Source organism: Fusarium flagelliforme (genome assembly GCF_020744385.1).
Source record: "Fusarium flagelliforme strain FIESC 12 MPI-CAGE-AA-0113 chromosome Unknown B0J16scaffold_7, whole genome shotgun sequence".
Taxonomy (NCBI): Eukaryota; Fungi; Ascomycota; class Sordariomycetes; order Hypocreales; family Nectriaceae; genus Fusarium; species Fusarium flagelliforme.
The window spans coordinates 2,594,838-2,621,505 of NW_025763509.1; the positions used below are offsets into that span (position 1 = coordinate 2,594,838).

The window sequence follows — 26,668 nt, forward strand, 5'->3', positions numbered from 1 at the left end:
TGCAGACTGTTTAATATCTTGATTTTAATAGCCTTTATTTAACTAATGTATTAACAAGTAAAGTCACTATTGTCAGTTTTTAGTTGGCTGCTCTAGGGTGGGTGATCAGCTTCTCTTAGACACTAATTTTACTTAGCTCCCGTTGTGAGCAAATGGGAATAAGACCGGAAATACCGGCTTCGGTCTAACTACTCCCCGCTGATTCTTAGCGTTGTGCAGCGTACGTAGCCACCAAAGCAGCAATCTACTACAACCCAGATCTTAGAAAACAAGGCTTTTAGGACTCTCATTTCTATACTCGATTCGGTGCAACATAAGTGATCATTACAGAACTGTATTTTAACTTAATAGTAAATTTCACCTCTGTTTAATTTATTTATTACAGTATTATTAATTGAGACTGCAGTCTTGAAGTTGCAATCGCTGCCAAATACTACTTCTCTGTCGTGTTAAACAATCCGGATGGGAAAACATCATCTCAAGTAGGTACCCTTGCAAGAAGCTTTATCTAGCATTGAGTATCACCCTCTGCGCATTGCTCCTCTGTAGCCTTCTTAAAGCGCTTAGAAACGTCCCCTACGCGTTCCTCCCACGGTGAAGCCTGAACATCCAAGATCTGTGTGGTGCCTTTTGTTGAGAGGTCAAAGTCCTTAAGGCTAAACCAGAACAGTTCAGGGCCAGATGCAGATTCATAGAAAATTGTCTGGCTCCTGAGGTCGGTGAAAACTCGCCAGTATGTAGGCCAGATGTCTGCCGCTCCAGGCTTTGCGGAAATCTCCCGAGGGATAGGAACGCTAACGGCTCTAACCATCCCTGCAGCATAGGAAATGGCTGTTGGTAGATCATCTGTTTGAGGAATCTCGGATAGGTAGTATGAAAGTCTGACGAAGCGATCTAGAGGACTTGAGGTCAGAAGGTTTATCAGGCGTTGCAAGGATTGCAACGTGGGGGTTTAGTTTGAGGCTTACCAGCAGGTCTTGATGTTCCTGGAAGAGCCGACTCAGCAATCGGTGCCCAATAGCTGTTGATAGCAAGCTGTTGATCGTACGTAGGTTCATTTGTCATAACGGTATAGTTCGTTGACTGGTAACATCTCAAGGCTCCCTCGACGTACTCCATGACAAGATTGTCCCCTGATGGATCGCTGTATGACAGATGACCCACGGACTTAACACCAGGTACGAGGGACGTTGCAACAACTTGGAACGGCGACTTTCCGCCACCGGGGCAGACAGCCCTTGCGACCTCCTCAACGGTGGCATATTGATCAAGGAAATACTGTAACCAGTGTCCAACCCACATGCTGGGCATGTTTTCATTGCGCTTTCCATAGTCACTGCCGTCTAGGTAGAGGCAGCTTCCTGTAAGACCTTTTTCGTTGATGCCATCAACGTGCGCTCTGCCGTACATGAGGGCCGTGACGGAGCCATATTTGGACGTCCAGTTGTATCCATTGGCTTCAACACTGCTGCCAGTGCGTTTCAATCCAGCTGGATAAGCGAAAAATGTCGTGTTCGTCTCAGCAACAAAGTCCATAGACCGTCCAACAACAATACGATCATCGCTTGCGTTGTATGTCACACGGGAGCAAGCTTGTGCCTGGTAGCTGGCCCCAAGAAAAAAGAGTGCAGTGCGCAACATGTTGAAGAATATCAAGAGAAATAATAGATTGGGTGATTGCTGATGCAGGAAGCCTGAGAAGCCATTGTGGAAAGGGAGGAATATTTAATGTTTTTATAGATTATAAAGAGCATCTATCGACTCCTACAGTATTAAGATCAGAGTAGTGTATTATTCATCTAGAGCGTTCCAGTGATGTCTCGATTCCTTGGGAATACGAGTGTTATCTGCTGTTTTAAAGTTCATCGATGAGACCACCCTACTAGTTCCAGGCTAGCTTAGTAGCATGGGAGGTGCAGCGGCCGTCGCCGTGGAAAGCTTGTCTTGCGAATGTCAGTTATAGTCGTTGCATGGTTTGTCTCTTTGTAGTCTGATAAGTGTGCATGCTGTACTGGTACAAGTACCAGCCTTTCCTTTACATAAACTACAAGGAAGCACAAGTATTAACTATTCGGGTGAGGACTGACTGAAAGAGACCTTTACACTAGATATACCAACTCTAGTTAGTAACCCTCTGTTTACATACAGTGATAAGAGCTTGCGTTCTCATCTCAGAAGGCTAATCAGGAAGTAACAACGTAAAGGTTTCGCTGTTTCTGAAACTCCAGCTAAGGAGAAAAAAGAGAGCGTGGACTAGAGGTACTTTGCTCTCCAATTAAATTTCATTATTCCCTTTTGTGGAGAATGTGTCTGGAATGTTGGCTTTGCGCCACAGCGACCCGAGGCCATACGAATCCTATGATTGTGTCACCGAGATGGATCGACTTCTCACTTACTGGCTCACTTTACGTTGGGCCTTTGCAGGGATGCTAGTTGAAATGTTGCCTTATGCCACGCGTCTGACGGGTTATTATAGACAGGATCGCAGAATGGATAACCCCTCCAACAAGGACTGAGGTTGATGTAGACTACCAGCTTGAAACCTTGACAACGCGAGGGTCCTAATCACCCAACGGCAATTAAGCGCGCTGTTCCGTCGAGTGCGTCTTTGGTCGCAAAAAATCAGTACCTCAAAGCCTAAAGCAGATCTACATTGCAGTGGAAACTCATTAAATCACCCTGGCGGTCTAGGCTACCATAACGCTCTACTGCTATCAGTGTGCTTGTATCAGGAACACCTACCAACTTAACGTGTAGGTTCAGCTGTCGCTCTACTTATCAGTTATCAAGCATAGTACAGTACCAAGGTGAAAGCAGGCTTGCGTTGGTGTGCCCCAGGTATCCACTCAAGTGTTTCGAATCTCGTAAGTTTCCACGGCAATAGCCAGCTACCTAAAGTCAATTGGGCGACGGGTGGTTGGGAGAAGGTTTGGTAGAACACCAGAACCTAAGCGGTCTGTCCCCACGTCTTAGCAACAAGAGCTGTCGCTCATTTTCGGCATACTCGTCCTTTACCTTGGAGAGCTTCGGGGCTTGTTAGCACTGCACGTTCAACGGATTCATATCGAACACAGGCTGTCGAGGTCGCCCGCGGGCTTCCGATCGACCACTGAGTCATGATGCTTCAACGTACAGCATTGTTGAGGAAAACCTTGATCCTTGTTAAACCGAACGTAGCTGGAGTCTCCGATAAGGAGGCGTTCGTTAGCGGCCTGTGGCTGCTGTCAAATGTAAGACTCGGATGTTGTTCTGGACACTAGCTATTTGCAGAGATACTGGATAGATAGTACGTAGCGTAGGAAGAGCCCTGCTTCTTATATTAGCTACCATAAAGGAGAATCTACTAGAATTACTCTGTACTGCCTTTTCTAGGCTACAGTTGGTAAGTTAAGTACTCTTAAGCTAAATCTCTACTTTAAATAAAGTATTAAAAGTACTAACATCTTGTAAAGATTATCTAAGATATAAGAGTAATCTATCTACTATAAACTATACTACTTGCTTTTAATCCTTTATTAAGTCTCTGAGAAAATCGAATGCTTGTTTCTGTAAATTCCAAGTTGATGAGCCGACTTTCATCCGCGCCGCAAAGGTATGTTCTTCATCCGGAATCTCTAATAGTTGAGACTGTATGTTGTGTTTCTTCAATTGCTGAATTAAAGCCCTGCTCAACGAGATAGGCACCATGGTATCAGCCAGTCCATGAACGATAAATGTAGGCGGAAATTTCGACTTGATGTTCAGGATTGGATCGACTTTTTGCCACTCTCGAGACGGGAAGATGGTATCCAAAACGTTACCATTAGCGATCTGTGTCAAGGCAAAAGCCTGTCGCGGGTCGTCGAAATTGGGACCAGCCGCACTAGCTTGACCTTCGAGGGAAACTCCACCGCGAATTGGAACCGGATTTTCCTCAAAGACACGGTTGAGAAATTCTGGTGTTAGATTCGAAGGTAATTTTGCAGCCACATGCGGGAGTGATGATGTCCAAAATGGGTCTTTAAATAAGCAAGGCCCGTAAAAGTCCAAGATACCAGCTACTGAGCGGGGCACTCCAAAACCCTGGAGAAAAGACCGAAGTGTTAATATCGCAGTCTTGATGATTGGATTAGTGGGCTTACTAGTGATAAAGCAAGATGGCCTCCGGATGATGTTCCGAAAGCAAACACATGATCAAGGTCGCATGTGTGTGGATGGGTATTTTTATGGATGGAGCGCTCCAGCCCATGTTCATATATCCAGCGGAGGAGATCTCTACAGTCTTGCATAGGGCCCTCAAGAAGGTCAACTTGTGGGCAAAGCCGGTGGTTAGGGACGACTACAATCCAGCCTCGATCTAAACAGTCCTGGATCTGGTCCTGATTAACCATTTCCGATGCACCAAGCATGAAAGCTCCTCCATGGATGTTGATTACTACATGGTATGTTAGGCGCCAAATATGACACGATGTAAGTGGATCGAGAAGACTCACAGACTGGGCATGGCGCGTGTGAGTTCGGAGGCAGGAACACGGTAGCATCAATTTCGCTACCTTGTGCGACTTTGTAAACAACCTTGAATGGAACTGGGCTAGCCATACTATGCGCACTGTAGCCTCTGGGAATGCTGTCGGTCGCCAATCGCCATGGTGCCTGGAAAAAGCTATTCATATTCTTCTTCATGGTCAACGCGGGAGTGGGGTTCAATGTGTTCCGAGCTACCCCGCGTCCTCGGAATTTCCGAGAACCCATAATCAACCGTTCGGACCTTGGCACGGCAAGTACCGACCCTAACCAAATCTGACGCTTCAGCGTACTGTCCACTGTTCCATCCCCGAGACTCTTGTGTCAAAGTATCTACTTTCGTGGAAGGCTTTATATGATATAATTACTGTCTAAAACTTGTCTGTATGATACGGTCATTCTAGACTTATCACATATCCGCCAACATGACTATTCCTATCCACTCAACGCCGCCGCCGTCTCGCACCAGCTATATTATCCAGCAGCTGGAGGGAGAACGTCTTTCTATACCTGGAAGCAAAGGAACATTCCGAATCCTTGCGTCGGCTAAGCAGACCGATGGTCGAATGTCGGTTTTCCAGAGCGGTGCTGTTCTCTCCGATGCGCCGGGATTCCACTACCACAAAGAAGCCCACGATGTTTTCATGGTGACCAAGGGCTTCTTGAAGCTCTGGAATGGCGAACAATGCCGTATAATGGGCCCTGGAGACTTTGCCTACGTACCGCCTGTAAGTTGCTGAGCTTTGGACCTTCGCCATTCACATAGAAACTGATGATAGACCAGAATGTTATTCACAACCCGGAATTACTTGGCCCTCACACAGAGACACTGGGTCTAGTCGTACCTGGAGACTGGATTGACTTTTTCCGCTATGTTAGCGAACCGTTTGAAGGCATCCTAGTACCAGAGCATGATGACCGTGATCTCAAGTCCCACGTGATACCGAAGGTCATGTCGGCTCCCAAGGATTTTGACGTGCATTTTGTCAGAGATTATGATCCTCCTGCATTGGGCGAGTGGGAGGGAACCGAAAATGGTTTCCCGTCTGCAGAATTGAAACCGTATTTCCTTCGCGCCAACACTGGGCCTCGTTGGATGGCTGGAGGTGTCATGTCACGGCCTTTCATTACGACCAAAGAGAGTGCAGGAAAATTCGCCATCTCAAGCATTGAGTCATCCAGTCTATATAGCTCCTCCTTGTTTTCAGAATACGTGGCCTTTCCAACTGTGGACCACTGCCTCTGTGTACAAGAAGGTGCTCTTCGCGTAAATCTCGCGGGTGATTCGGAATGGGTAACCCTCCACGAGGGTGAGACAGTTATGATTGCGGCAGGACAGTCTTTTAAGCTCGAGTTTGGGTCGAGATACGTCCGTGTATGGTCTTTCACAGATGGGCAGGGTATCGAGGAGTTGGTCCAGCAGGCGGGCGCACCTTGCCAAAGCTTCGTACTCCCCGATGAGGCTCCTGTCCTGGATGAGTCGAAACTTGAGACTGTGATCAAGAAGTTGGGTGTTGAAAGGGGATAAGTAGATGCAGGTATAGCGTTAGAACTTGGCAAGTTCCTTGAGATGCGAACAATCTAAAAGCTAGATCTTCATCATAACATCAACTACCCAAGGGAAGAAGAAAAGTTGTTATGTGATTCAATGTGGTACATCAACATCGCTCTGATTGATTCAATGAGTAGATTCAATGAGTAAAATGGATCAGGGACGCTGTTTACAGGGCGGTCCACTGCAAAGCGCGCTAAAGTTCCCCGCACTCCAGGGTTTGGGCTACTGCGGTTCGGATGCTGTGCGCGGGTATTACCATTGCCACTCCCATCGTCCAGCATAATTCTTTCCTAATTCACTACCCAAGTTCTGCCATGGCTATTGTATCCACAAACCATTGTACTATTTGATCTTATTGTAGGGCACTCATCGCATCCAACCTGCAACAAAGCTTAACCTCCACCAAGTCATGGACACGCGACAGGAAAATGACGCGTCCGCGCCCGTTGTGAAAAGGCGGCGGAACCCACGGGCAGTCCTCGCATGTGAGAGATGTCGCTCCAAAAAGTACAAGTGCTCAGAAGCACAACCATGCAGTCACTGCAAGCGTATGTTATCGCCCGGTTTAGACCGCAATGGTATCTGACAGTACATCTATGTAGGTAGCGGAGCTGAATGCAAGTATGGTAGAGGCTATCGAGTAGTAAATGACCAGGCTTCGCTATTAAGGTACGTGATTAACCCTCTTGTCGACTGTGAACTATATGCTGAGGGCAAGGTGAAGTGATGCCAGTAATGAGCCTGGACAACCCAACCTCCAGGTTCAACCCAGCGAACTAACTCATACACCCATCTCCCAAACTCCTATACCAGATCTAGCTGGACTTCAATCTCCAGTCTCAACTAGAACCCGGCTGCTACCAACGTCAATTAGTGACGAAACACACGCTCTAGGAGCTTCGCCCAGCGAGGAGAGTGAGATTGCCGAGGTCAATCAGCATACGAACGGCATCGAGTATCATGGCAACACTTCTTCAATGTCCTTCTTAGGTAGCCTGCAAAAACTTCGAGAGCAACGCGCGGCTCCATCAAATCCAGCGGAACGCAAAGCATTCTCACTTGTGTCAGTATTGCATAACCCGAGTTTCGTTTCAAGGCGAAATTTCACCTCCGACCTGACAGCTGCTCTCGCTGCAAACGGATTCTATTCGAAGCGTGCCAATACGTTCATCGAGGGATATTTTGGGGGAATTCACTATGTTCACCCAATAATCGACAAGGAAGATTTCTTGTCCCGCGCCGATCAACTATGGCGTGGCACCGACTGCAGTGACGCTCACTTCGTCGCACTTTACTTGAGTGTTCTGTCTTTGGGTGCCTTGACTCGGACCTGGAACGAAAGCACATTGGATGGCCTGAACCGCTTTCAATGGAGTCGGAAACTGTTTGCTGAAGCCCAAACTATTCTGGATGAAATCCAATTCAGCAGTAAAGTAGAGACCATACAGGCTTTCTACGTTATGGTAAGTAAATATGTGTGCATTGCGGATAAAGAGACCTGACCTATGTTCTGTGTCTAGGCAAAAGTATGCCAGAACGAACTCAACCCAAATCGTGAGTGCAGAGATCTTTTTACAATTGACCATGAATAATGAGTTGGGCAACGCGCTGACTAAATATGCAGTCGCTTACATGTATCTGGGTTGGGCAATACGTTCCTGTCTAGCCACGGGCATGAATCGTGAAACACCCAATGCAAATACAAAGACTTGCATGAGTATGTCGAGAATATGGTGGTTAGTAAAACAAATTCTTTCGCTAGTATCTTCGACTTGTGCTGACACAATAGTTAATACAGGGGCATTTACTCGTTGGAAATGTCCGTACTTTTCTTTCACTTCCCGGAAGCTACTTGATCATGGGCTAACCAATCATTAGTGAGATGAGTTTCCTCCTCGGTCGACCTGACACACTGGGACAAGACGAGTACCACAACCGTGTGATTACCCCCGTCGATGATTCTGAGTACGCCATCATCTCTTCAATGGTGCAATTCGGTCGTATCATGCGCAAAGTGTCCATCGGAATCTACCACTCCCAGCTGCCAACTCCAGAGACTATTGGTCTAGCATGTGAGATAGAGCGCGAGATGGATAGTTGGGTCGATGCTCTACCTCAACGACGAGGTGCCTCTTTGAGAGAACCTGATTGGCGGCGGAAGCAAAGACTTGTTCTCGAACTCAGTGAGCAGTAACTTTGCACTCTCTTTTCAGTTTGACTAAACCATCATAGGATATCACAATGTAAGGATGCTTCTCTTCCGGCCGTTTGTGACCTACTACGCACGAGAGCGACTCCAACCATCTGATGAGTTAATGGCGGCGGTCGAGAAATGCATATCTTCAGCCCAGAAGACCATCGAGATCGTCTATGAAGCTTATAAGGTTCACACCTACTTTCGGACATGGTAGGCCTTTCTTTCATCAGTTATAAAAGGTGCAGGTGCTTACACAAGAATGCCAGGTGGTACAACACAACATACATTACCATTGCAGCTTCAGTGCTCCTCCTTTACGAGTCGCAAACAAAGCAGCATTCGACGACAAGCACGCTTGCCTTGATAGAAACAGCTATCGAGATCCTGGAGGTCATGGACGAGTCTATTGTCGCTCGAAATGCTGCAGAGGTTATTCGACGCTTTGTGCGAGAGCTCAATACCGTCCCCAACGGAAACTCGGATGACTCTATGCTAGACACTACGGCAATGGAAAATGTCCAACAAGCTCCTACACCCGGTCCATGGAATGCTTTAGATGTGAGTCACTGTACATATCACCTGGAACTATCTCACTGACATTCATCTAGTTTGGGTTGACTGGCTTTGAATTCTTGAATTTTCCACTTGGAGAGATGGAAGCTGTCTTTGATGAACTGTACAAGAACCTTGATCACAACGCTCAACTTGAGTAAGCATGTCCATAAGGCTACTTTGTATACCGCCTCTATATCATGTTTCAGTCAATTCTCATGGCGTTTGCCTCCACATAAACCCTTGTTCCCGTCCAGGTATCAGTGGCCGTAGCGCCATACCGTAATCACCTGCATTTGGGGTGCGCAGGAGAGTATGGATATGGAACTTGGCTGGTTCACCGTTGGTGAGAAACACACCAGAATGGTGGTCAAATTCAGCTATCACTACCGGGCTCTGAAGCCGATAGTAAAATGGGTCTTGATCATCGAAGCCTCCGATCCAGCAAAAGTATGTTTCATGAAACCAGTGACGAATGTTACCAAGTCTGATTGCGCGGGCTTTGTCAGGAAGATAGAGGAGGTACTGCTCGAATATCTGTTCCACAATGGATTTCTGTGCGTCGTCCATGTTACAAACTTTAATTCCTTCGTAGGGGACAACGCGATTGTCTCTGTATGCACCGCAGAGGTGTCTCTGGTCGTCATGATTCCATCGTCCTTCAGGCATCGCTTCGTCGTGCATATCTTTGTAGATCTGGGCCTGGCTTTGTTGTGCGGCGTTGAGGTTTTGCATTAGTTGCAAGCCTAACCTTTCTTCGACGTCCAGAATTCTCGTTCCTTTGTGCGGTCCATCGTCGATCAAATTTGGCTCTGCCCCTGTGAACCAAGGCGATATTACCATCTGACTCTTGTATAAGAAGACATTAAGACAAAGATGGTGTCCATAAAACGAGAAGCCCCATGGTTGATCTGTTCGAGGCCTTCCAAAGAGCACGAAGTTGTAGGAGAATTCGTTCATTATCGTACGAGACTCGACTAAGTCGCCAAGGAAGCCATTAATGCGCATTGCAGCGACTGCTTTCTCGTACCCTTGGACGGATAAGGTTGCTTTCAAAAGCCCCATCACACGATCACGAAGGGCTTTACTGACTTCATCCAATCGAATACCTTTATCAGTGAGTAGGAATTCCGGATTTGACCATGTTCGCCACTCGGGTGAATCAATGTGGTGAATCATTCGCGAAATCTGCTCTTTGGTGGATGCCTGAATGACAGCGTTGGCCGCATTGGTTATATCGAGAATAGGAACTTCTTCATCTTGCAGGCTGAAGAGTCCAGGTTGAACATGACCTATCGTTTGTTTAGATCATTGAAACATCCATTGCGTTGCATCGCTTATGCTTACCGTCGTTGGTAATTCCTTTGAATGGCTCCTCGAGTAGACTCATCCAATGTTTATATAGTCCATGCAGCCAAGGTGGGTTTCCATCATCTAGAAAGGCTTGTGCGTATTCGTGTGCATTCTGCTTTTTCATGGTATTGAACCTCGGCGTAGTGAGGTCTGGGAGAAATTGGCGGTAAGCCGCAGCCTCGTTGCCATCTTGGGATGCCATGAGTTCCTGGAAAGGAAATATTTAACTTGAAATGGGCGCTGAACAATGTTTTGACCAAACGTAAATGTATCGCTGAATAGGGCTATGGTTGAACGCATTGACTTGAGAGACGGCAGCAACCCCAAAATCAAGTCCAGGACGATTATGTACTCACTAGTGCCATTCGAGATTGTGGTCTTGATTGACTTCCCAAGTGGTATGCTTGCTATGGTGGAGCAAGAGATATCGGGCCGGACTCCGGCAATTCCAAGGCCGACATGTTGCTTCCGAGTCGGCGGGGAACGCCGGGTTCGGAAACAAAGCGACTCTCGAGTTCAGTGCGGCAATTAGGGCAAGGAAAGCATGAGAACAGGAAGGTATCACTAGATGAGAGTATGGCTGAATGAGATTTATCGTTCCAGAAGAAACAGATTGATTACACCCATATTAAGCTGCAGCCTTCTGTTGGTGAATTTGCCTGTATCCTTTCAGTCATACCTATTCAAGTAAAGCTACTATGGCATCGCCCCGGTTCTCACGTATGTATTGTTTCAAGCGGCCATCAAATTATACTAAAACTGTTCACAGGTCTGGTGCGCTTTGTTCCGGTCACAGACTCTACCAAAGTTCTCATTGGCCAACCGCAACAAGATGATGTCGACGTTGGCATGGCGCTCTACCAGAACCATGAGGTAACGGTATACGTCTTCTCCGGTCATTCTGTCTTGGACCCGGGGCAAAAGACGGGAGATACGGCGATTGTCAGCCGTCTTCTTTCGCCCTTAGCCAGCAGTGAGGTCGGCACAATCCGGTGTATCGGGCTCAACGTGAGATATGTCTTTCCTACAACCATTGTGCGCCTGACTAACTAGATGAAGTATAAGAATCATGCCGCCGAAGTTGGCTTAGATCTACCCATCCTTCCCACTGTTTTTCTGTTAGTATAGTCGACGACGAGCACATAGTGACAGTAAACTAACTGATACTATAAGAAAGCCCAGTACCTCGATTGGAGACCCTTGGCCTTCTGTCACTCCTTTACCCAGACTGACACAGGTAGATGACTGCGGTGACTACGAAGCTGAGTTAGCGGTAGTTATAGGCAAGTCGGCCAAGAATGTGTCTAAGGACGAAGCAATGGATTACATTCTGGGCTATACGGCAGCCAACGATGTATCCAGCCGCACCAGCCAGTTCGCTCAATCCCAATGGTGTTTCTCCAAAGGCTTTGATGGATCATGTCCACTAGGACCGGCTCTGGTCTCTAAAGAGATTATGCCCGATCCTTCAAAGTTTCGCATGCGTGGTCTGAAAGGCGCTCAAGTCTTACAAGACAGCCATATTGAGTAAGTCCAAATCTTCTGGGTTGACAAATCTGCTTTTCGTGAGAAGAGTTCTGACCTCTCGAAAAGTGATCTTATCTTTGATATACCCACCCTCGTGAGTTTCTTATCACAAGGTACAACACTCCCGCCTGGGACTGTAATTCTTACTGGTACACCTGCTGGAGTGGGAGTCGGTCGCAAGCCCAAAGTTACAATTAGCGACGGTGATGAGTTTTCTGTTGAAATCCTGCCTCATATTGGTACACTGGTAAACACGTTTGAAAACGAATCCGTGTAGGAGCTGGACCTGGAAAACTAGTTCATAAGTGAAAAATAAAAATCATGAGACTGTAGGTCTATACCTCGGTGTGTTCCTTGTGCTATGGTGATAGGGCGAGTGGTACTTTGATTCTAAAAGGAATATAACAGAGTAGATGACCTTCTACGCAGTAGACATACATGTCATGCCGCCATGAAACCGTGTCGGGGCTTAACATTAACAGTGTCAGGTAAAGTAACCATATTACGCTCTACTCTCACATTCCAATTAGTAGTAACTGATCAATTAAGATGCGATTGTAATTATTGTGATAACATATAATTGAAGTTTATTCTTCTAAAGTCTAGAATATCTCTTTGATCTATTAAGCTGTATCTCCAGTGTATTTACCTAACATTTCAGCTCTCTAGTAGTGTTGGGACTTGATCAGTGAGATATTCAACGATAGCTTCTGGACCCTTCGCCACCTGAAGGCCGTAGGGAATTGCGTGGAACTTGATATCGGGAATAATTGTTCTAGCAATTGCTTCGATTTCCTGACTCTGCTCTGGTGTCCACATAGATGCCGTGAACTTCAAAATGTGAATACGCTAAGCTGCATTCTTATGATGGCATCGTGACTTACCAAGACATCAGGACGATGTTGCTTGATTAAGGGTCCAACGTCTTCGACTCCTGGACCCAACGCAATTAGCCTTTCCTCTTTGCCAGAAGTTCGTCGCGATACGAGAGGATTTTTAAAGCAATCTAACCACGGGAGAGACTTACTTTCTGAGTTAACGACATATTCAATAATGTAGCTTTCTTTGAGGTTCTCTACCATGGCGCCAATGACGCGCTTGGCTCGCTCTGGTGCTGTGTTGACCGTCATGAGCCGGAAAGGACCTTGAGGACTCATTGTAAAGTTGGAAAGTTAGTAGCCGATGTGATGCGATGAAAGTGCTATGCTGCAAACAGACAGCGGTTGATTCTCGATGTAGAATGTGTGGTATTTCTCCTTCGCCTTCCTTGTATGCTGCCGGATGGCGCTTGACCGCATTCAGTTAGAATCTAAAAGCCGAGTTAAGAAGCCGAAATTGGGGTTTCTGTCCGTGCCATCCGGAATCGCAGTTGCGGAGTCGGCTACAGGGGGCTCGGAATTACCGGACAAGAATAGCCGATGTTGGTGCTGGGAAGTCCGAGCTCGGAACATAGCCAGATCCACGTCCGAGTGGGAAAGTCTGATGTAGGGTAGATCCTGGAATCCCGACCGAATCACCTGCTCAATACAGAAGAAGTATGCCAACACGTACTGATATACACGTACTGATATACACCTACTACGCTGACAGTCGCGACTCTGGGCATCTCGTACGGCAACCAGCACAACCTTTGCATATCAAAGTTCTTCACACGACTTACTATCATGAACGATCACGGACATTCTAGTCTTGACCACAGAAAAAGCCCTGTGTCGCTCAACATCATCATTGTCGGTGCTGGGTTGAGTGGTCTTGCGTCAGCTGTCTCGTGCTCATTATCAGGGCATAAGGTCACCATCTTTGAATCTGCGACTGTGCTTCAAGAGGTAAGCCATGGAAGCTGAGCCATGACATAATCGTCGGATTTTTAATATTTTTCAAGGTTGGCGCAGGACTACAAATTACACCCAACTCATCTCGTCTACTGCGCCGATGGAAGTTATCCGAGAAATTCTGGGATTCAGTCGCCGAGCCCACTCGTCTAGCTGTTCATCGCTATTCGGGCCAAATTCTCGCTTTGGAAGAAGACTTTGACAAAAACATTCGAGAGAAGTACGGAGCTCCCTTTGTTGATGCGCACCGAGTGGATCTTCAATCTGCGTTACTAGAGAGGGCGCAGCAACTCGGTGCCAAGCTCAAGCTATCGCAGAAAGTTACAAACATCGACTTCGACATTCCAGAAATCACCACGCAAAGTGGAACCAAGGCAAGAGCTGATTTAATTATCGCTGCCGATGGCTTATGGTCTCGTTGTCGTGGTGCCTTCCTCACTACTAAAGATGCGCCCAAGCCTACAGGTGATCTTGCCTACCGCGTTGTTCTAAAGTTGGAGGACATCAAAGATCCCGAGTTGATTGACTGGGTCCGTAACAGCTCATGCCATTTCTGGATCGGTCCTGGTGCACATGCCGTGGGATATTCTCTCCGAGGCGGAAATATGTATAATATTGTTCTCCTTGTGCCTGATGACCTACCTCAAGGCGTCAGTAGGCTTCCCGGATCTGTGGACCAGATGAAAGCGCTGTTTCAAGGCTGGGATCCAATACTACTTCGCTTCCTTGATCTTGTCACTGAGGTTGACCGATGGAAGTTGATGCATCGTAAGACTCACGTCCTGCGCCTGTACCGTTGTTTTAATCTGACTGAGATCGGCAGATGACGAGATGGAGCATTGGGTAAGCCCACAATCGAACTTGGTCTTCGTGTAAGTCTTAGCTATCTACAGGAATATATCAACACGGAGTCCTAACATGATCTAGTGGGGATGCATGCCATCCTATGCTTCCATATTTAGCCCAAGGTGCAAACTCAGCAATCGAGGACGGTGCTGTGCTCGGACTTTTGCTAGGTGCTGTGGAGTCGCGGAGGGATATACCAAGAATGTTGAAACTCTATGAACAATTGCGGAAGAGTCGCGGAGAAGCTATCGTGCGGGAAACGTTCAAGCAGGTAAGAAAAAGGCTCCGTTTTATCCTGTCTTGAACCTCACCTAGTAGCATGCTGACACGTCGTTCTTTGCACAGAGAGAATCCTTCCATATGCTTGATGGACCAGATCAGGAGAAAAGAGATGAGACTTTCCTGTCCCAGCTGGGGAAAAGAGAACTGAAGGCACCCTTTCCAAGTCGATGGACATGTCCAGAGGTCCAGCCATGGTTGTATGGCTATGATGCGTATCAGGAAGTACACGATGCGCTCGTTAGAGAACACGTTAATATTCCTTGCGCTACAGTAGGCCGTAGCTCTACTGTGGCCTCAACAAACTGGATAGCGCGTTTCTTTTCGAAACTCCAACATTGGGTGTGGACAATATTGAAAGGGAGGTGAGATGGAGGACAGCTTCCCAAGAGGCACAAAGGTCGCGGTCTAGAGGGGGACAAAGGGCATTGCAGTATTTCCAACATCCTCCATGTAGTGTCAGTTAAACTATCTTCTTGGGCAAAATTTCATCTTCTTTTTTGATTAGACGCTTACTTGTATTATTGACTCTTAAAGACTGAGTTAGCTCTCAGGCGGTCTTTATGCTAAAGGTAAAATTGAACAAAGACGAAGACGAGCTATAGTACCTGGCGGCGTTATATTCTCCTTGAGTGTCCTTACACGTCTAATGTAGATAGCCCGAGATGACAGCGTTCAGCTATCCTGTCACCGAGGTGGACTTGGACGCTTATGTTTTACTTGAAGCATAGGTTGGAACAAATGATAATGTTCCTATTAAAGATAAATAACATCTACAGATCGCTATAGTGTATTCCATGTAGAACTCTTACTAATGGTAAATGTTGCCACCTGATCTGCCACAACGACTCCATACACACCTGCTTCGAGTCTCCAAGTCCTCTCTTGGTCATCCCAATAGCTGCAGGCCATGTCCAAGTCCATATGCACCTCCACCTGTCGGCTCTCACCAGGCTCCAGAAAAACCTTGGTGAATCCTTTGAGTTCTTGTTCTGGTCTCCATACCTTCGTTGTTTCACATGGCTTAACAAAAACGTGGATAACCTCTTTTCCACAGACTGTGCCTGTATTTTGGACGTCCAAAACACATTTGAGTTTCCGGGGCTCAGATGTCTCATCCACAAAAGCTTTCAGGTTGCTATGGCTAAATGTTGTGTACGACAAGCCATATCCGAAGCGCCACCTGACTCGATCCTTGCAGTCTGGAGCACGGTAGCCAACTGCAACGCCCTCAGCGTATCTAAGACATGGATCTCCATCTCCTGACTCCTGGGCAGGGAAGTTCCCGTAACTGGGGCAGTCTTGCAAGGTTTTGAACCACGTTGTCGCAAGCCGTCCGCTGGGACAGACATCACCCAAGAGGAGCTCTACAGTCGCGGCCGCACCTTCTTGACCAGGAAAATGAGCAAGAAGAACAGCATCCACACTGTCGACGAAAGCACTGACATCAATCGGATTTCCGCAGTGCATAACCAGGATCGTTTTCTTTGCAACTGCCGCTACTGCGTTGATAAGCTTCGTCTGGTTCTCCGGCATGCGGATATCTTCCAGATCGAAGCCTTCTGATTCGTACTGATCATTCCTCCCCGCGTAGATAATAGTCGCGTCGGCAGACCGCGCCATCTCAACAGCCTCCGCGATGGCATCATCTTCGGAAGAATATTCTTCGAAACACAAGGTCGCAGCATATGGAGTAGGCTCACCTATTTGCATTTTCGTGGGGCCCGCCATGTGCAAATGAATGTCGTATGTAACCCCAGCATCCAGAGAGACTTCAACCCGAGTTTCCAACAAGACATGATTGAATATGAATTGCTCGGTTGTGACGTTCGCTTCTTGGCCTGAGAGCACTTGACGGCCATTGAGGCACAAAGAGAATGCACCTGTACATCTGACGGCCAATGTATGACTACCAGAGGTTTCTGGTTCTAGCCTGGTCAGCATCTCGAGGTGCGAACCAACAGGCCTCAGCCCCTTCTTGTCAAAATCGCCGAGCATCCAAACATTGGCTTCCTCCTGGAACTCCTCAAACACTGGTTCGGGGTCCCCTGCATTATAGTATCTAACGAGAACACCAGGCCTTTCTCCAGGCGATGTGAGCTTCTCAAGTGGAGCAATAGGGATTATCCTTCGAGTTCGCACGCCCGGAGAATATTGCACCATACCGGGTAATCTCTTCGTCAGGATATCCAAAGGGGAGTGTCGGTATTGGGGTATAGACGATGCGCTGCCACCTCCGGTAATCACGGGGTCGGAAGCATATTGGCCAACGACAGCTATGCGCGAAGATTGCTCTGCTTTTATCGGCAAGGCATTATTCTCATTCTTCAGAAGGACCATTCCGCTCGTCGCGACTTCTCGAGCAAGTTTGTTCGTCTCCTCGTCCACTTCAGACCGTTCGTCGGTATACTCCAGAGCAGCTCGGGTCCGATTGCGAAGTTCCAGAGCTCTCAAGGCCAAAGTGTCAATCTCAGCCTCTGTGGCCGATCCTGATTTTACTGCTGCCAGGAGTTTGTCTCCTCTGAAAACAGGAAAGGGCATTTCGATGTCCAGGCCGGCCTTGACTGGCTCAGCTGTCGCGTGAGTGCCGAACCAATCCGACATAGTAAGACCTTTGAACTTCCATTCGTCTCGCAAGACACGTTGTGTCAAAGAGGAGTTCTGGCTGCAGAACTGTCCATCAACCTTGTTGTATCTTCTCCTCGTCAGTCCAAGATCAATCTCATCCACTAGTGGTTCACTCACGCAGTCATGATCCCCTCAGGATCAGATGAACGCAATAGATGCTGCCATGCCGCAAGATAGACCTCTCGCAGCGCGCGGCTATCCACTGATTCCTGCACATTATAGTATCGTCGCAAGGTCTCCGAGTCGTTGCACACGAAATGTTTCGGGCAGGACCCAACACCCAAAGACTGGACGCCGTTAACAAGCGCGGCAGCCAGTTCTCCGGAGAGCAGTGGGTCCTCACTAAAACACTCAAAATTTCTGCCAGCTCGAGGGTCTCTGTGGATGTTGATGGTTGGCCCAAGGACAACTTGGGCTCCTTTCATTCGCGCTTGTTTGGCAAGATGCGTACCAACACGGAACAGCAGTTCCGAATCCCATGTTGATCCATAACAGGTCGTGTTGGGGAAGGACGCGGTTGTAAGGTTCGCTTCAATACCCGAAGGTCGAATGCCAGAGGTCGAGTCAGCGACCTATTCTGTCATCAATATTGCAAAGCAGTCGTTCAAGAGTCATCACTTACCCTGATTGGCGGGATGTTCAGTCTTGAAACACCAGCAATTGTAGAAAAGTCTTGGCCGGATAAAAGCGTGATCTTTTCTCGGAGTGTGAGTTTAGAGAGTAAAGAGCAGAAGTCATCATCGGTCGATGGTAGGGAACCCATGTTGAGGTAAAGATTAATTGCTTTAGCGGTTATTGAAGATCTTGGGATATTGTAATTATTGAAACCCGATGAAGTAAGTTGATGCTGGCTTTTGTTATAGATTGTGGTTAATTGTTTATTCTTGCTTACACATGGATCCGAGCTCATACAGTTCCCTAACCGCAAGTCTCCGAGATAGAATGATTGCCACAGTCGAAGGTTACGTTAACAAAGTCCAATCGGAACATCCGAGCTCGGGCCGGAACAGACATCCCGAGCACACACAACTCGGCCTATCTCAACCCGAAATCCCAGCCTCGGCTGATTCAAAAGCCCAGCACATAGGGATTGGCATCGACCTGGGCAATGTGATTCATTTTACCAATATCCATGTCTCGGTGCATGCAATGTTTGAGAGGAGCTGGTCATGTCTAATCGCACCTTGATAGTTAATGACACAATAAGTTTTGGGGCCCGGATGAACGACGCCAATAGCCGTTTCAATCAATGTTTACTCGGATGCATTCCCATTTCTATCGGAGGGCAAGTCTAGAACGTATCGCCTAGATCTGTGTAACACAGGGTCTTTTGTGTTAGCTCATCCGACAGGGCCATTATGGTGAATCCCCATGGGGAAGATGAGATGCGGAGAACCTGGGGTCGGAAATGCCGACGGCATAGGACCAAGGTTCTTATGAATCACAATGATAGCATTAAACATCATATAAAGTAAAGCGAGCCTGGCAATATTGGAGCTTCGAAAGTTCAAGGCGACACATATTGCAAGACTGGCCCATTGTTTGTCTCCACAAGCAGAATCCAATACTGACTATTTTACCTCTACCCTGGGACCTTCGATATGGCCCGCGATAATGATGAGGTCCTCGGTGGGAAATCTGGAGCAGTCCATGATGAGCATATCGTGATCCAGGAAGACTCAGAGACAGCGTGGGAGTGCCTCAAGGCCAACCCAAAGATTGTTCTGTGGACACTGTGGGCTAATAGTTCGTATATACCGTTCTTTTTTTCTTTTTCTTTTTACTTTATTTTCGAAAGGTAAAAGGCTGATCATCTTTATAGTTGGCCCTTTGATGGTAGGGTACGAGAACCTAGCAATGTCGGTTTGCTTAGCTATGCCCGCATTCCAGTAAGTAGTACACGCTGGTTTTATCATATTCCATACATTGTGATACTTACGGGTTTCTTGGCAGGATGAGGTTTTCTGTCAATGTTAATGGAGAACTCATTATTCCAGCCTACTGGCAGTCTCTTTGGAGCTCGCTGTACAATGTCACAACTATGCTTGGCTCTGTTTCGGCAGGTTACTGTCAAGATCGATTCGGCCGGCGATCTGTGTTTCTTGCTTCGATCATTATCGCGGTAGCTGGCATTGCACTCACATTTGTCTCAAAAACTCCAGCGGAGTTCCTTGGTGGCAAAATGACTTCCGGTTTCGCGATGGGTCTGATCCTAGCTGGTTCTCAGACTTGGGTTTCCGAGATCGCACCATTGCCTCTGCGAGGTATCGCGCTTTCGACATATGCAATTATGCTGGTGAGTGATTTTGCACTAGACTCATTGGCTTCGTACACACCTAACCGCTATCAACATACAGAACCTCGGACTCTTGCTTGCAATCTCAGCTACCTTCAGTCGAATCTCTATTATGAACGATTGGGCTTTCCGTGTTGTGTTCGCTGCGGCTTGGATTTTCCCTGGACTACTAGCGCTGGGACTACCTTTTATGCCTGAGTCACCGTATTGGCTGGCTTTGAAGGACAAAAATGATCAAGCACGACACGCTCTGATTCGCCTTTCATCGAATGAGGACGCAATTGATGCCCGGTTGGTCCAGATAGAGCACTCCATCGAAACCGAACGTCGACTTGCGGTCCAGAAGACATCGTATGCTGAACTATTCCGTGGCACCAATTTGCGACGTACGCGCATATTGCTTATCTGCATGTATATGCCCCAGATCGTTGGCACTGTTCTCTCCTCCAATGCGCCATATTTCCTCAACCAAACTGGGATGGATAACCACACCACAGTCATGATCCTGCAGATCGCTGTCAGCTGCGGTGTCGTGTCTGCGGTCTTGAACGTGTTCGCCATGTCGAAGTTCAATTATCGGACACTGATGTTCTTTGGAGTTAGTATCTGCCTCGCTATGTACTTAGCTATGGGCATTGCCGGCACCATGGCACGTACACCAGCAGCACTCACCGTCATTGGCATTGCAGTTGCGTTTCCTAGTATCTCTTACGGACCTGCAGTTGGAGCATCCATGAGCGTCGCTGGAGAGGTGTCCTCTATCAACCTCCGTGCCAAGTCTCTAGCACTAGGCCAAGCCTTTTCATCTATTGTGTCGACTATCTGGCAAATCATCCTGCCATACCTCTTCAATAGAGACCAGGCTAACATGGGAGGGAACATCGGCTGGATATTCTTTGGCATGGCAGCTATCTATTTTGTGGTGCTCTATTTTGATGTTCCAAATACGAAGGGTCACACTTATGAACAGTTAGACATTATGTTCGAGAAGAAGGTTCCCGGGAGGCAATTTTCCTCTTACGTTTTTGAGGGCACAAGTGACCTCGAGGCATCTCCTTCGCTGGCTTGAAACTAATTTAGCCCAGCTGGTAGACAGGGAGGTCTTCTTTCACCAGCCCCAAGAACTATAATTTAATTGAGCTATGTCCCAACTAGATATGTCGCGAACATAACAATCTACAAACAAGGGAACAGAGCTTAAAGTCGAGTTCTAACAGGCGTCGTCTCATGTTCAATAGATTCTCACCCAACAGAACACCAGATGCGCGCCAGTGGCCACTTTGATTCAGTTTAAGAGGTCATACCATTAAGTCTCTGAACCTTACACTCGAATTCCTGTAAACCTTTGATTTTGCTAATACCAGAGTCCTGTCCATATGTTACCCTCCATTTCGGCAGTTGATGTTACACAGGAGACGACTCTTCTTATAATCCTCTAGCCAGTCTCTTTTACGCTTAACCTTCCCGTGGACCGCTGCCACCGGCGCGTTGTGGCTTGACATTTCCTGCTTCACTGTTGTGGGTGGCGCTGTCACTGACTAATCGCTACACGCTACTACCTATAGCCATTGAACTTTAAGTTGAATGTTGCAAAAATTCTGATCGATACGTTAGCTGGTAATGCACTTTGTTAGCTATAATACACCCTTACCAAGTTTTAACTCCCAAGTTCCATTTTATCATTATCCAATGATAACGGCTTCTAAGTAGGTTAGCGCAGAGCCTCAATTCAATTCTGCCTCTTGCGAAAATCGAGTCAGCCGCCTGAAGAGTGGGACATTCAAAAGAACTCCAGCAAAGGTCGTAGTATTTGATTGATAGAGGTCATGATCTCATCATGTCATGAAAGGCGGGGTAAAGAATCGATTCTAGCTAAACTCAGAAAAAGGAACTCGATATCCAAGATAAGTCGGGCATCCTTCCTCCATTTGCTGGCTAGTAATCATAGTAAAAGCCAAGACTTACCATTTACTACTGAACCTTGAGAGACAGATCAGAAGGCATGACAGAGTCGCTCTCCAGAGTAAATCCTTAAAGATCATCAGTCCCTTACTAAGTGATAAGCAATATGCATAAGACTACCTTACTTGAAGGTATAGTGAGAGGCCTTTAGGAGATAGATGCAATACATGATCGGAAGAGAAGACTGGAAGGAAAGACCTCTTGAAGTTCCCTGATCATCCTGCAATTGGTACCCAACGTCCTTGTTCGTCAATCTCAAGCCTGTGCGAGCCACTCATATCCCTTTTGAAGTTGTCCTTCCTGCTGTTTGAGATAGCCTTGGGACAAATAGAGCAATGCAAATATTCGCCAGAGATACCCAAATTCGCCGCAAGAGAGGGGTGATAAACTTGAACATGCCGTTCCATGTCCCCTTGTTCCGCCGTTCTTTCTTCGCAAAGTGGACATATGACTGGCGTATAGTGATTACGAGCGTGTTTCCTATATTGTCAACCTGCGTTCGTGAGAGATTGGATGTTGGACTCACTTCACAAGGCTTGGTAGTTTGTGTGATTTGCAAGGAGTCTTACATTCTGGATACTTGCAAAAGTATCCTGTAAGTTTACTGCCATAGGCGTAATGGTGACTGGGAGGCAGCTTGTGTTCCTGAAAACGCTGTGATTTTCTCCGTCGCTTTCCATTGCCTCTACCCGACGCTCTGTTGACTGAATTGACCATACACGTGTCGTGTTCATTTGGTGGGGTCTGATCATAAGGCCCAATGCCAGATAAATCTGGACTGCTCGGCACAGCGGTTGGAGACTAATGCTCGCCGCTTTGATCAGACGGATTGATTCGGTTGGGTAGAGCAGCTGCGTGAGATGATGGATGGAGCTCAATTTCGCGCAACGATACGTACTGGACCAGTCCCCCTCCAGCAATTGTTGAGCGTCCTTCCATCTTTTTCTTTTATGATACTTGGTAACAAGCATTCCAGGGACGCAGCGAGAATCAACTGAGGGATTGTATTCTGTAAAGCGACGTCAGAGCATTGGTTAAACAAATTTAGTGCTGAAGCGGATGTATTCAAAGTGTTGTATATTTGTAAACTTACAGTATCTTGGCTGTATAAAACTTGGGTAAAATGAATTATGATCAGCAGAAAGTAAAGTACTGAGACGAGAGTGCCTTTAAGTTCAGACTCGTATTTCTCCCATCCCGCAGAGTGAAAATGTGCTCATGCTTAATAAGGTCGATATGATTGGGCTGTTGCAAGTGCGACAGGATATCAATGATGCAATTCTTGTTTGTGACTACAGCTACAGGGTGTCAGCGAAGGAGCCTATTGGTCAAGATGCACGAGGCATACCAAATGAGTTATGGGCATGCTGTTGTTACAACCAAGAGGTCCTCGGTCGCCCAATCAGCAATTGCTTTTCAAGCCAAATTATGCCTGAGGCCTACCACGCTGCTCAGCTCGAAATTTCTGAGGCTTCTTCCAAAATGACCTGGCTCTTTTATACTACTTTCATAAGCGAGTCGCAACGCGATCGGTAAATATATTACACACTAGCTCCCAATACGAGTAAACGATTTGCCTTGACTACTTGCATCGATAAACACTTGCCTGCCTTGTAGAACAAGGTATCTCTAAATATGGGTGAGTATCTATCGAAGGGATTATCGCAGTACGTTGGCTTATTATCAGAATCGCAAGGAATTCAGCGACCGCTTCTCGTCGCACCAGAGCGTGCTGTAGTCAAACGTTTCTATCCTCCCCTTTTGTTGTTAATCGCCTTAACTTCCTTTTGTCCACGACGAAGACCAGGAGAGGACCCAGAATTCGATACTTTGACAGGCCTAGAGCCACTCTTCCGAGCATTTGTCTCCAAAATCGCATTCCTTTGTTGCACCGAGGTTGGTGGCGCAGCAATATCGGCTTGTGCTGTATTGCAGCTGCCCGATTGTGTCCAGTATGTGATTGGTTTCAACGAGCAAGGTCCAGCGAGATGCGAAGAAATTCAAGCTAGTATAACTTCTATTCTGCATATGTTCTCTGTAGTTCCGCCACCACATAGTCCTGAACGAGAAGGCCTTCGGATTCAGGCCCTGTATGCATCGCTTGAGTTGTGCAAAAAACGGGTCAATGGATACATGAGGTCGCTCAAAGTCCATCTGCAAGAATGCATTGAAGCTTGCGAGCGCGAAAGCACCCAGGAAGGTATGTCTTTTTTAGCCATTTGCAGTTGACACGTGGAGCTGACAAGATTTAGGTGAACTGACTAAAAATGAATTGTCCCACATCCTAGGGCTTTTGGAAGCCTGTTTTGACACATGTCACTCTGAAAAAGGTAAGTTACCTTGAATGAAGTGCCCACCTCATGCTAATTCACGCAAGTAAACCGCTCTATGATATGTGATCTGATTACTTCTTTAAGTAATCTTTTCGGATCCTACGTCTTTGTAGATGTCAGGCGTCGCTTGGCGCGGGAAGACAATATGATGTCAAGGAGATACTGGTCAGATTTTGTTCATGTCGCGGGCAGACTGCTTACCTACAAGCGTGCAGTGGGCCTAATGGAAACAGTCGCAACGATCTGGCCTCAGCTCTTTTCAGACATTCAAATTTGCATGATAGAGTCGAGTTCACCAGTCTCTGATGTTCTTCCCACAAACCCTTGGACAGCTGCCGAGATCATGAACAGAATGTCTAGCGATGAGTCGTTGTTGCATCTCTTCGCAACACAGCTAGACTCACTTTCCGTCCACGACATAGACAGTAAGGTTTCTGAACTTTGGAGTCACGCACCTAAACCGGTGGTGCATGCGGAAGTGCTGTTGCATGATTGGCTTGAAAATTCCGAGGGTGGAATCCGTCCTGAACGATTTTTCAATCGTTGGAAATTCATCGGGTCAAGCAAACCGCCTTGCAAATTGTGCTCATACTTTTTCGATGAATACCCAACTGATGTCCAAGTTCGGCCCTCCCACCAAAATGCGTATTTTGCGTGGAGGATGCCTGATGTGTATGCGCACCAAGGCAAGAAATCAACCCATAAGCGGAAGCTCGTAATGGAAAGCATCAAGACTCGAATCAGAGCAGACGTTGTTCGAATGCTGTCTGAGAAGCTAGCCGACGGACGGCCGCATGATTCGAGTGCATATATATCCTTGTGGCGTGGCACAACGTCAGGTCCTCGCAACGATACTGTGTCACTAGAAGAGACTGCTCAATTGCTCGAATCTTGCACGCTTGCGACAACGCAGGAACAAGGTGCCAAAGATGGGGAATCGGCTGAGGGGGGTGACAGAAGTGCTGGACGAGAACAATGAAGAGGAAATACTTTTCAAAGGGAGATCAGCTGTGCGAAAGACTGTACAGAACCGTCAAGAAGGTAGGGATCTTTAAACAAGTCAAAGAGTATTAACACCCACATCAGTGACGCCAGCGTTGATTTCTTTCTGCGTATAAATCGTCATATGTATATCCAGAACATCGGTCTCGGGATATAATGAGATCCTTTGCTCCTTTCTACAGAATCAATTGACTGGCCACTTCACGCGACGTGTTACAGAACTATTGGGCAACGTCTTTCCTAGAATCTCCTTGTATGCTTCAAGACCTTCATGTTTTCAGGCTTAAACACTTCCACACGCGAGCTCCGAATGTCGGATCTGTCGAGTAGTTGCTTGAATACAGCTCCAAACTCTGTCGAACTAACCACATTGTGCCGGCTCGCATCCTCGTCCAGTTCGACGCGGAAACCCAGGTACACTTCGTTAAAGCGGGTGGGCTTGTGTAAGTTCTCGCGGGCAGCACCAAGGCACATGGAGTACAATGCACCCTGCGTCATGGCTGCTAAAGGGTGCGTAGCTAAGTCGCCTTGGGAGCCAGTGCATATTGTGAAGGAACTGTCATCTTGCTCACGCAAGTACGCAATTGTATCGCGATAGGCAACTAGAATTGTCAGTTCTCGGAGGTTATAGCACTTCTTGCTATAAGCAAGGTGTCGTCGCTTACAGAAATTGGCCTCAAAGGTGACGTTGAAGTTGTAGCGCAGACGGTCTGTAGTGATGCTCTCGAGAGGCTCCGTAACATACTCTCCGCCCACTGAAAATAGATTTAGCCATGGATATAGCATACAATTCGGAAAGTTCTTTCATACCCGACGAGTAGACATGCTGGAAAGCTGGCAGCTTACCCTGCCGGACTTTGATAACCACTTCCTTAACCCCTGAGTCAGAAGTAACGTCAGCTTCCACAAAGGTGATACCTTCAGTGGTTCCAACGTTCTTGATGAGCGTGTCGGCCGAGCTTCGGTTGCGTACGATGGCTAATACGTTACGCCCCGCTTGTAGTGCTCCTTTAACAGCGGCGACTCCAATATTACCGGTCGCCCCTACGACGAGAACTGTCTGCGTTTCCATGTCAGATCTGGACTATCTGGTGCTTTTTTGTTTCTTTTCCTCAATATTTCGCTGCATAAGTTGCCTTTTTTTTTTTTCAACTTTGCTGGAACAGGACTAATTATTTATATTAAAGACGTTAAGGTACGAACTATCAGTGAGTTTCACAACGACTTCACTAAGAGCAACAACAGGAGCCCTTTCGGAGAATGACAAGAATGCCGGTCCAATGCCAAGATCTTCTCGGACGGCATTATTGGCCCTAACAGTTATGTGGACCTCGGACGTCGGACATCGGAACTAACAGATGTCCGTTAATTTGTCACGTATGGTCTTATCAACAACCAGATTGGTGTTATACCCCTCTTTCGGGCCCGTCAGTAGGATAATTCTATACTTAGACGTTGGCCAAGTTCATTAGTGGCCTTATACATGGAGTCTTGAACATGAACTTAAAGGGCAATTTGATATAACTAAGCAGCTAAAGACTACCAATGATGACAACACCACACGACGCAACTAATGCTTCGTAACTCACTGGTTTGAACATTCTTAGTTGAGTGTAGACTGTAATACGCCTCAGCTACTTTTATAGTTTTAATATGTTATAATCTCCATCTTAAATACTGAGAACTGCTCTACTTATCTATTTAATACTCTAATATCACACCGGCAAGAGCTGTACTATATAACATTAAGACAGAAATGCCTAAATGTATTGTAATTAAGATCAGAAGTAAGTCGCGTGATGA

The 26,668-nt window shown here is 46.9% G+C and overlaps 13 protein-coding genes across 13 annotated transcripts; 6 read left to right on the top strand and 7 right to left on the bottom strand.

Moving 5' to 3' along the window:
* Window positions 1-360: 360 nt before the first annotated feature.
* B0J16DRAFT_186905 (hydrolase) lies at window positions 361-1,722 on the bottom strand. The gene is made up of 2 exons (XM_046122726.1): window positions 969-1,722; window positions 361-894 (listed from the first exon to the last, which is right to left on the bottom strand). The coding sequence occupies exons 1-2, from the start codon at window positions 1,639-1,641 to the stop codon at window positions 509-511; spliced, it is 1,059 nt and encodes a 352-aa protein (XP_045979422.1). The 5' UTR covers window positions 1,642-1,722; the 3' UTR covers window positions 361-508.
* A 1,782-nt stretch (window positions 1,723-3,504) lies between these two features.
* Window positions 3,505-4,578, bottom strand: B0J16DRAFT_274833 (Alpha/Beta hydrolase protein; the record flags this gene model as incomplete). The annotated part of the gene is made up of 3 exons (XM_046123686.1): window positions 3,505-4,062; window positions 4,122-4,414; window positions 4,473-4,578. 3 exons carry the CDS (start codon window positions 4,576-4,578, stop codon window positions 3,505-3,507), a joined length of 957 nt encoding a protein of 318 aa, XP_045979423.1.
* Window positions 4,579-4,675: 97 nt separating this feature from the next.
* On the top strand, window positions 4,676-6,078 carry B0J16DRAFT_310719 (RmlC-like cupin domain-containing protein). Its single transcript, XM_046124984.1, has 2 exons — window positions 4,676-5,231; window positions 5,288-6,078. The coding sequence occupies exons 1-2, from the start codon at window positions 4,929-4,931 to the stop codon at window positions 6,029-6,031; spliced, it is 1,047 nt and encodes a 348-aa protein (XP_045979424.1). The 5' UTR covers window positions 4,676-4,928; the 3' UTR covers window positions 6,032-6,078.
* A 244-nt stretch (window positions 6,079-6,322) lies between these two features.
* On the top strand, window positions 6,323-9,062 carry B0J16DRAFT_349530 (fungal-specific transcription factor domain-containing protein). The gene is made up of 10 exons (XM_046128921.1): window positions 6,323-6,606; window positions 6,661-6,727; window positions 6,783-7,521; window positions 7,579-7,612; window positions 7,683-7,794; window positions 7,857-7,877; window positions 7,937-8,241; window positions 8,291-8,465; window positions 8,522-8,813; window positions 8,864-9,062. Exons 1-10 carry the CDS (start codon window positions 6,468-6,470, stop codon window positions 8,966-8,968), a joined length of 1,989 nt encoding a protein of 662 aa, XP_045979425.1. The 5' UTR covers window positions 6,323-6,467; the 3' UTR covers window positions 8,969-9,062.
* Window positions 9,033-10,284, bottom strand: B0J16DRAFT_293024 (uncharacterized protein; the record flags this gene model as incomplete). The annotated part of the gene is made up of 2 exons (XM_046124352.1): window positions 9,033-10,099; window positions 10,155-10,284. Coding segments are annotated over 2 exons (1,197 nt in total), but the record flags the coding sequence as incomplete, so codon positions are not given.
* Window positions 10,285-10,858: 574 nt separating this feature from the next.
* B0J16DRAFT_358341 (uncharacterized protein) lies at window positions 10,859-11,964 on the top strand (the record flags this gene model as incomplete). The annotated part of the gene is made up of 5 exons (XM_046129580.1): window positions 10,859-10,880; window positions 10,930-11,168; window positions 11,220-11,278; window positions 11,334-11,687; window positions 11,754-11,964. The coding sequence occupies 5 exons, from the start codon at window positions 10,859-10,861 to the stop codon at window positions 11,962-11,964; spliced, it is 885 nt and encodes a 294-aa protein (XP_045979427.1).
* A 336-nt stretch (window positions 11,965-12,300) lies between these two features.
* B0J16DRAFT_310726 (uncharacterized protein) lies at window positions 12,301-12,948 on the bottom strand. The gene is made up of 3 exons (XM_046124985.1): window positions 12,715-12,948; window positions 12,572-12,621; window positions 12,301-12,518 (listed from the first exon to the last, which is right to left on the bottom strand). The coding sequence occupies exons 1-3, from the start codon at window positions 12,842-12,844 to the stop codon at window positions 12,345-12,347; spliced, it is 354 nt and encodes a 117-aa protein (XP_045979428.1). The 5' UTR covers window positions 12,845-12,948; the 3' UTR covers window positions 12,301-12,344.
* A 403-nt stretch (window positions 12,949-13,351) lies between these two features.
* On the top strand, window positions 13,352-15,013 carry B0J16DRAFT_375787 (uncharacterized protein; the record flags this gene model as incomplete). The annotated part of the gene is made up of 5 exons (XM_046130724.1): window positions 13,352-13,513; window positions 13,570-14,287; window positions 14,343-14,391; window positions 14,447-14,636; window positions 14,711-15,013. 5 exons carry the CDS (start codon window positions 13,352-13,354, stop codon window positions 15,011-15,013), a joined length of 1,422 nt encoding a protein of 473 aa, XP_045979429.1.
* Window positions 15,014-15,427: 414 nt separating this feature from the next.
* B0J16DRAFT_405127 (thermostable beta-glucosidase B) lies at window positions 15,428-18,109 on the bottom strand (the record flags this gene model as incomplete). The annotated part of the gene is made up of 3 exons (XM_046132858.1): window positions 17,895-18,109; window positions 17,390-17,844; window positions 15,428-17,339 (listed from the first exon to the last, which is right to left on the bottom strand). The coding sequence occupies exons 1-3, from the start codon at window positions 18,033-18,035 to the stop codon at window positions 15,428-15,430; spliced, it is 2,508 nt and encodes an 835-aa protein (XP_045979430.1). The 5' UTR covers window positions 18,036-18,109.
* Window positions 18,110-18,873: 764 nt separating this feature from the next.
* B0J16DRAFT_274046 (general substrate transporter) lies at window positions 18,874-20,637 on the top strand (the record flags this gene model as incomplete). The annotated part of the gene is made up of 4 exons (XM_046123659.1): window positions 18,874-19,022; window positions 19,078-19,161; window positions 19,226-19,568; window positions 19,630-20,637. The coding sequence occupies 4 exons, from the start codon at window positions 18,874-18,876 to the stop codon at window positions 20,635-20,637; spliced, it is 1,584 nt and encodes a 527-aa protein (XP_045979431.1).
* A 772-nt stretch (window positions 20,638-21,409) lies between these two features.
* Window positions 21,410-22,685, bottom strand: B0J16DRAFT_349532 (uncharacterized protein). Its single transcript, XM_046128922.1, has 3 exons — window positions 22,624-22,685; window positions 22,057-22,539; window positions 21,410-22,010 (listed from the first exon to the last, which is right to left on the bottom strand). The coding sequence occupies exons 2-3, from the start codon at window positions 22,245-22,247 to the stop codon at window positions 21,746-21,748; spliced, it is 456 nt and encodes a 151-aa protein (XP_045979432.1). The 5' UTR covers window positions 22,248-22,539; window positions 22,624-22,685; the 3' UTR covers window positions 21,410-21,745.
* Window positions 22,686-23,056: 371 nt separating this feature from the next.
* Window positions 23,057-24,665, top strand: B0J16DRAFT_405133 (uncharacterized protein; the record flags this gene model as incomplete). Its single annotated transcript, XM_046132859.1, has 3 exons — window positions 23,057-23,169; window positions 23,218-23,730; window positions 23,908-24,665. Coding segments are annotated over exons 1-3 (1,275 nt in total), but the record flags the coding sequence as incomplete, so codon positions are not given.
* Window positions 24,666-25,105: 440 nt separating this feature from the next.
* B0J16DRAFT_405135 (uncharacterized protein) lies at window positions 25,106-25,937 on the bottom strand (the record flags this gene model as incomplete). The annotated part of the gene is made up of 3 exons (XM_046132860.1): window positions 25,106-25,467; window positions 25,531-25,620; window positions 25,676-25,937. The coding sequence occupies 3 exons, from the start codon at window positions 25,935-25,937 to the stop codon at window positions 25,106-25,108; spliced, it is 714 nt and encodes a 237-aa protein (XP_045979434.1).
* Between the last annotated feature and the right edge of the window lie 731 nt (window positions 25,938-26,668).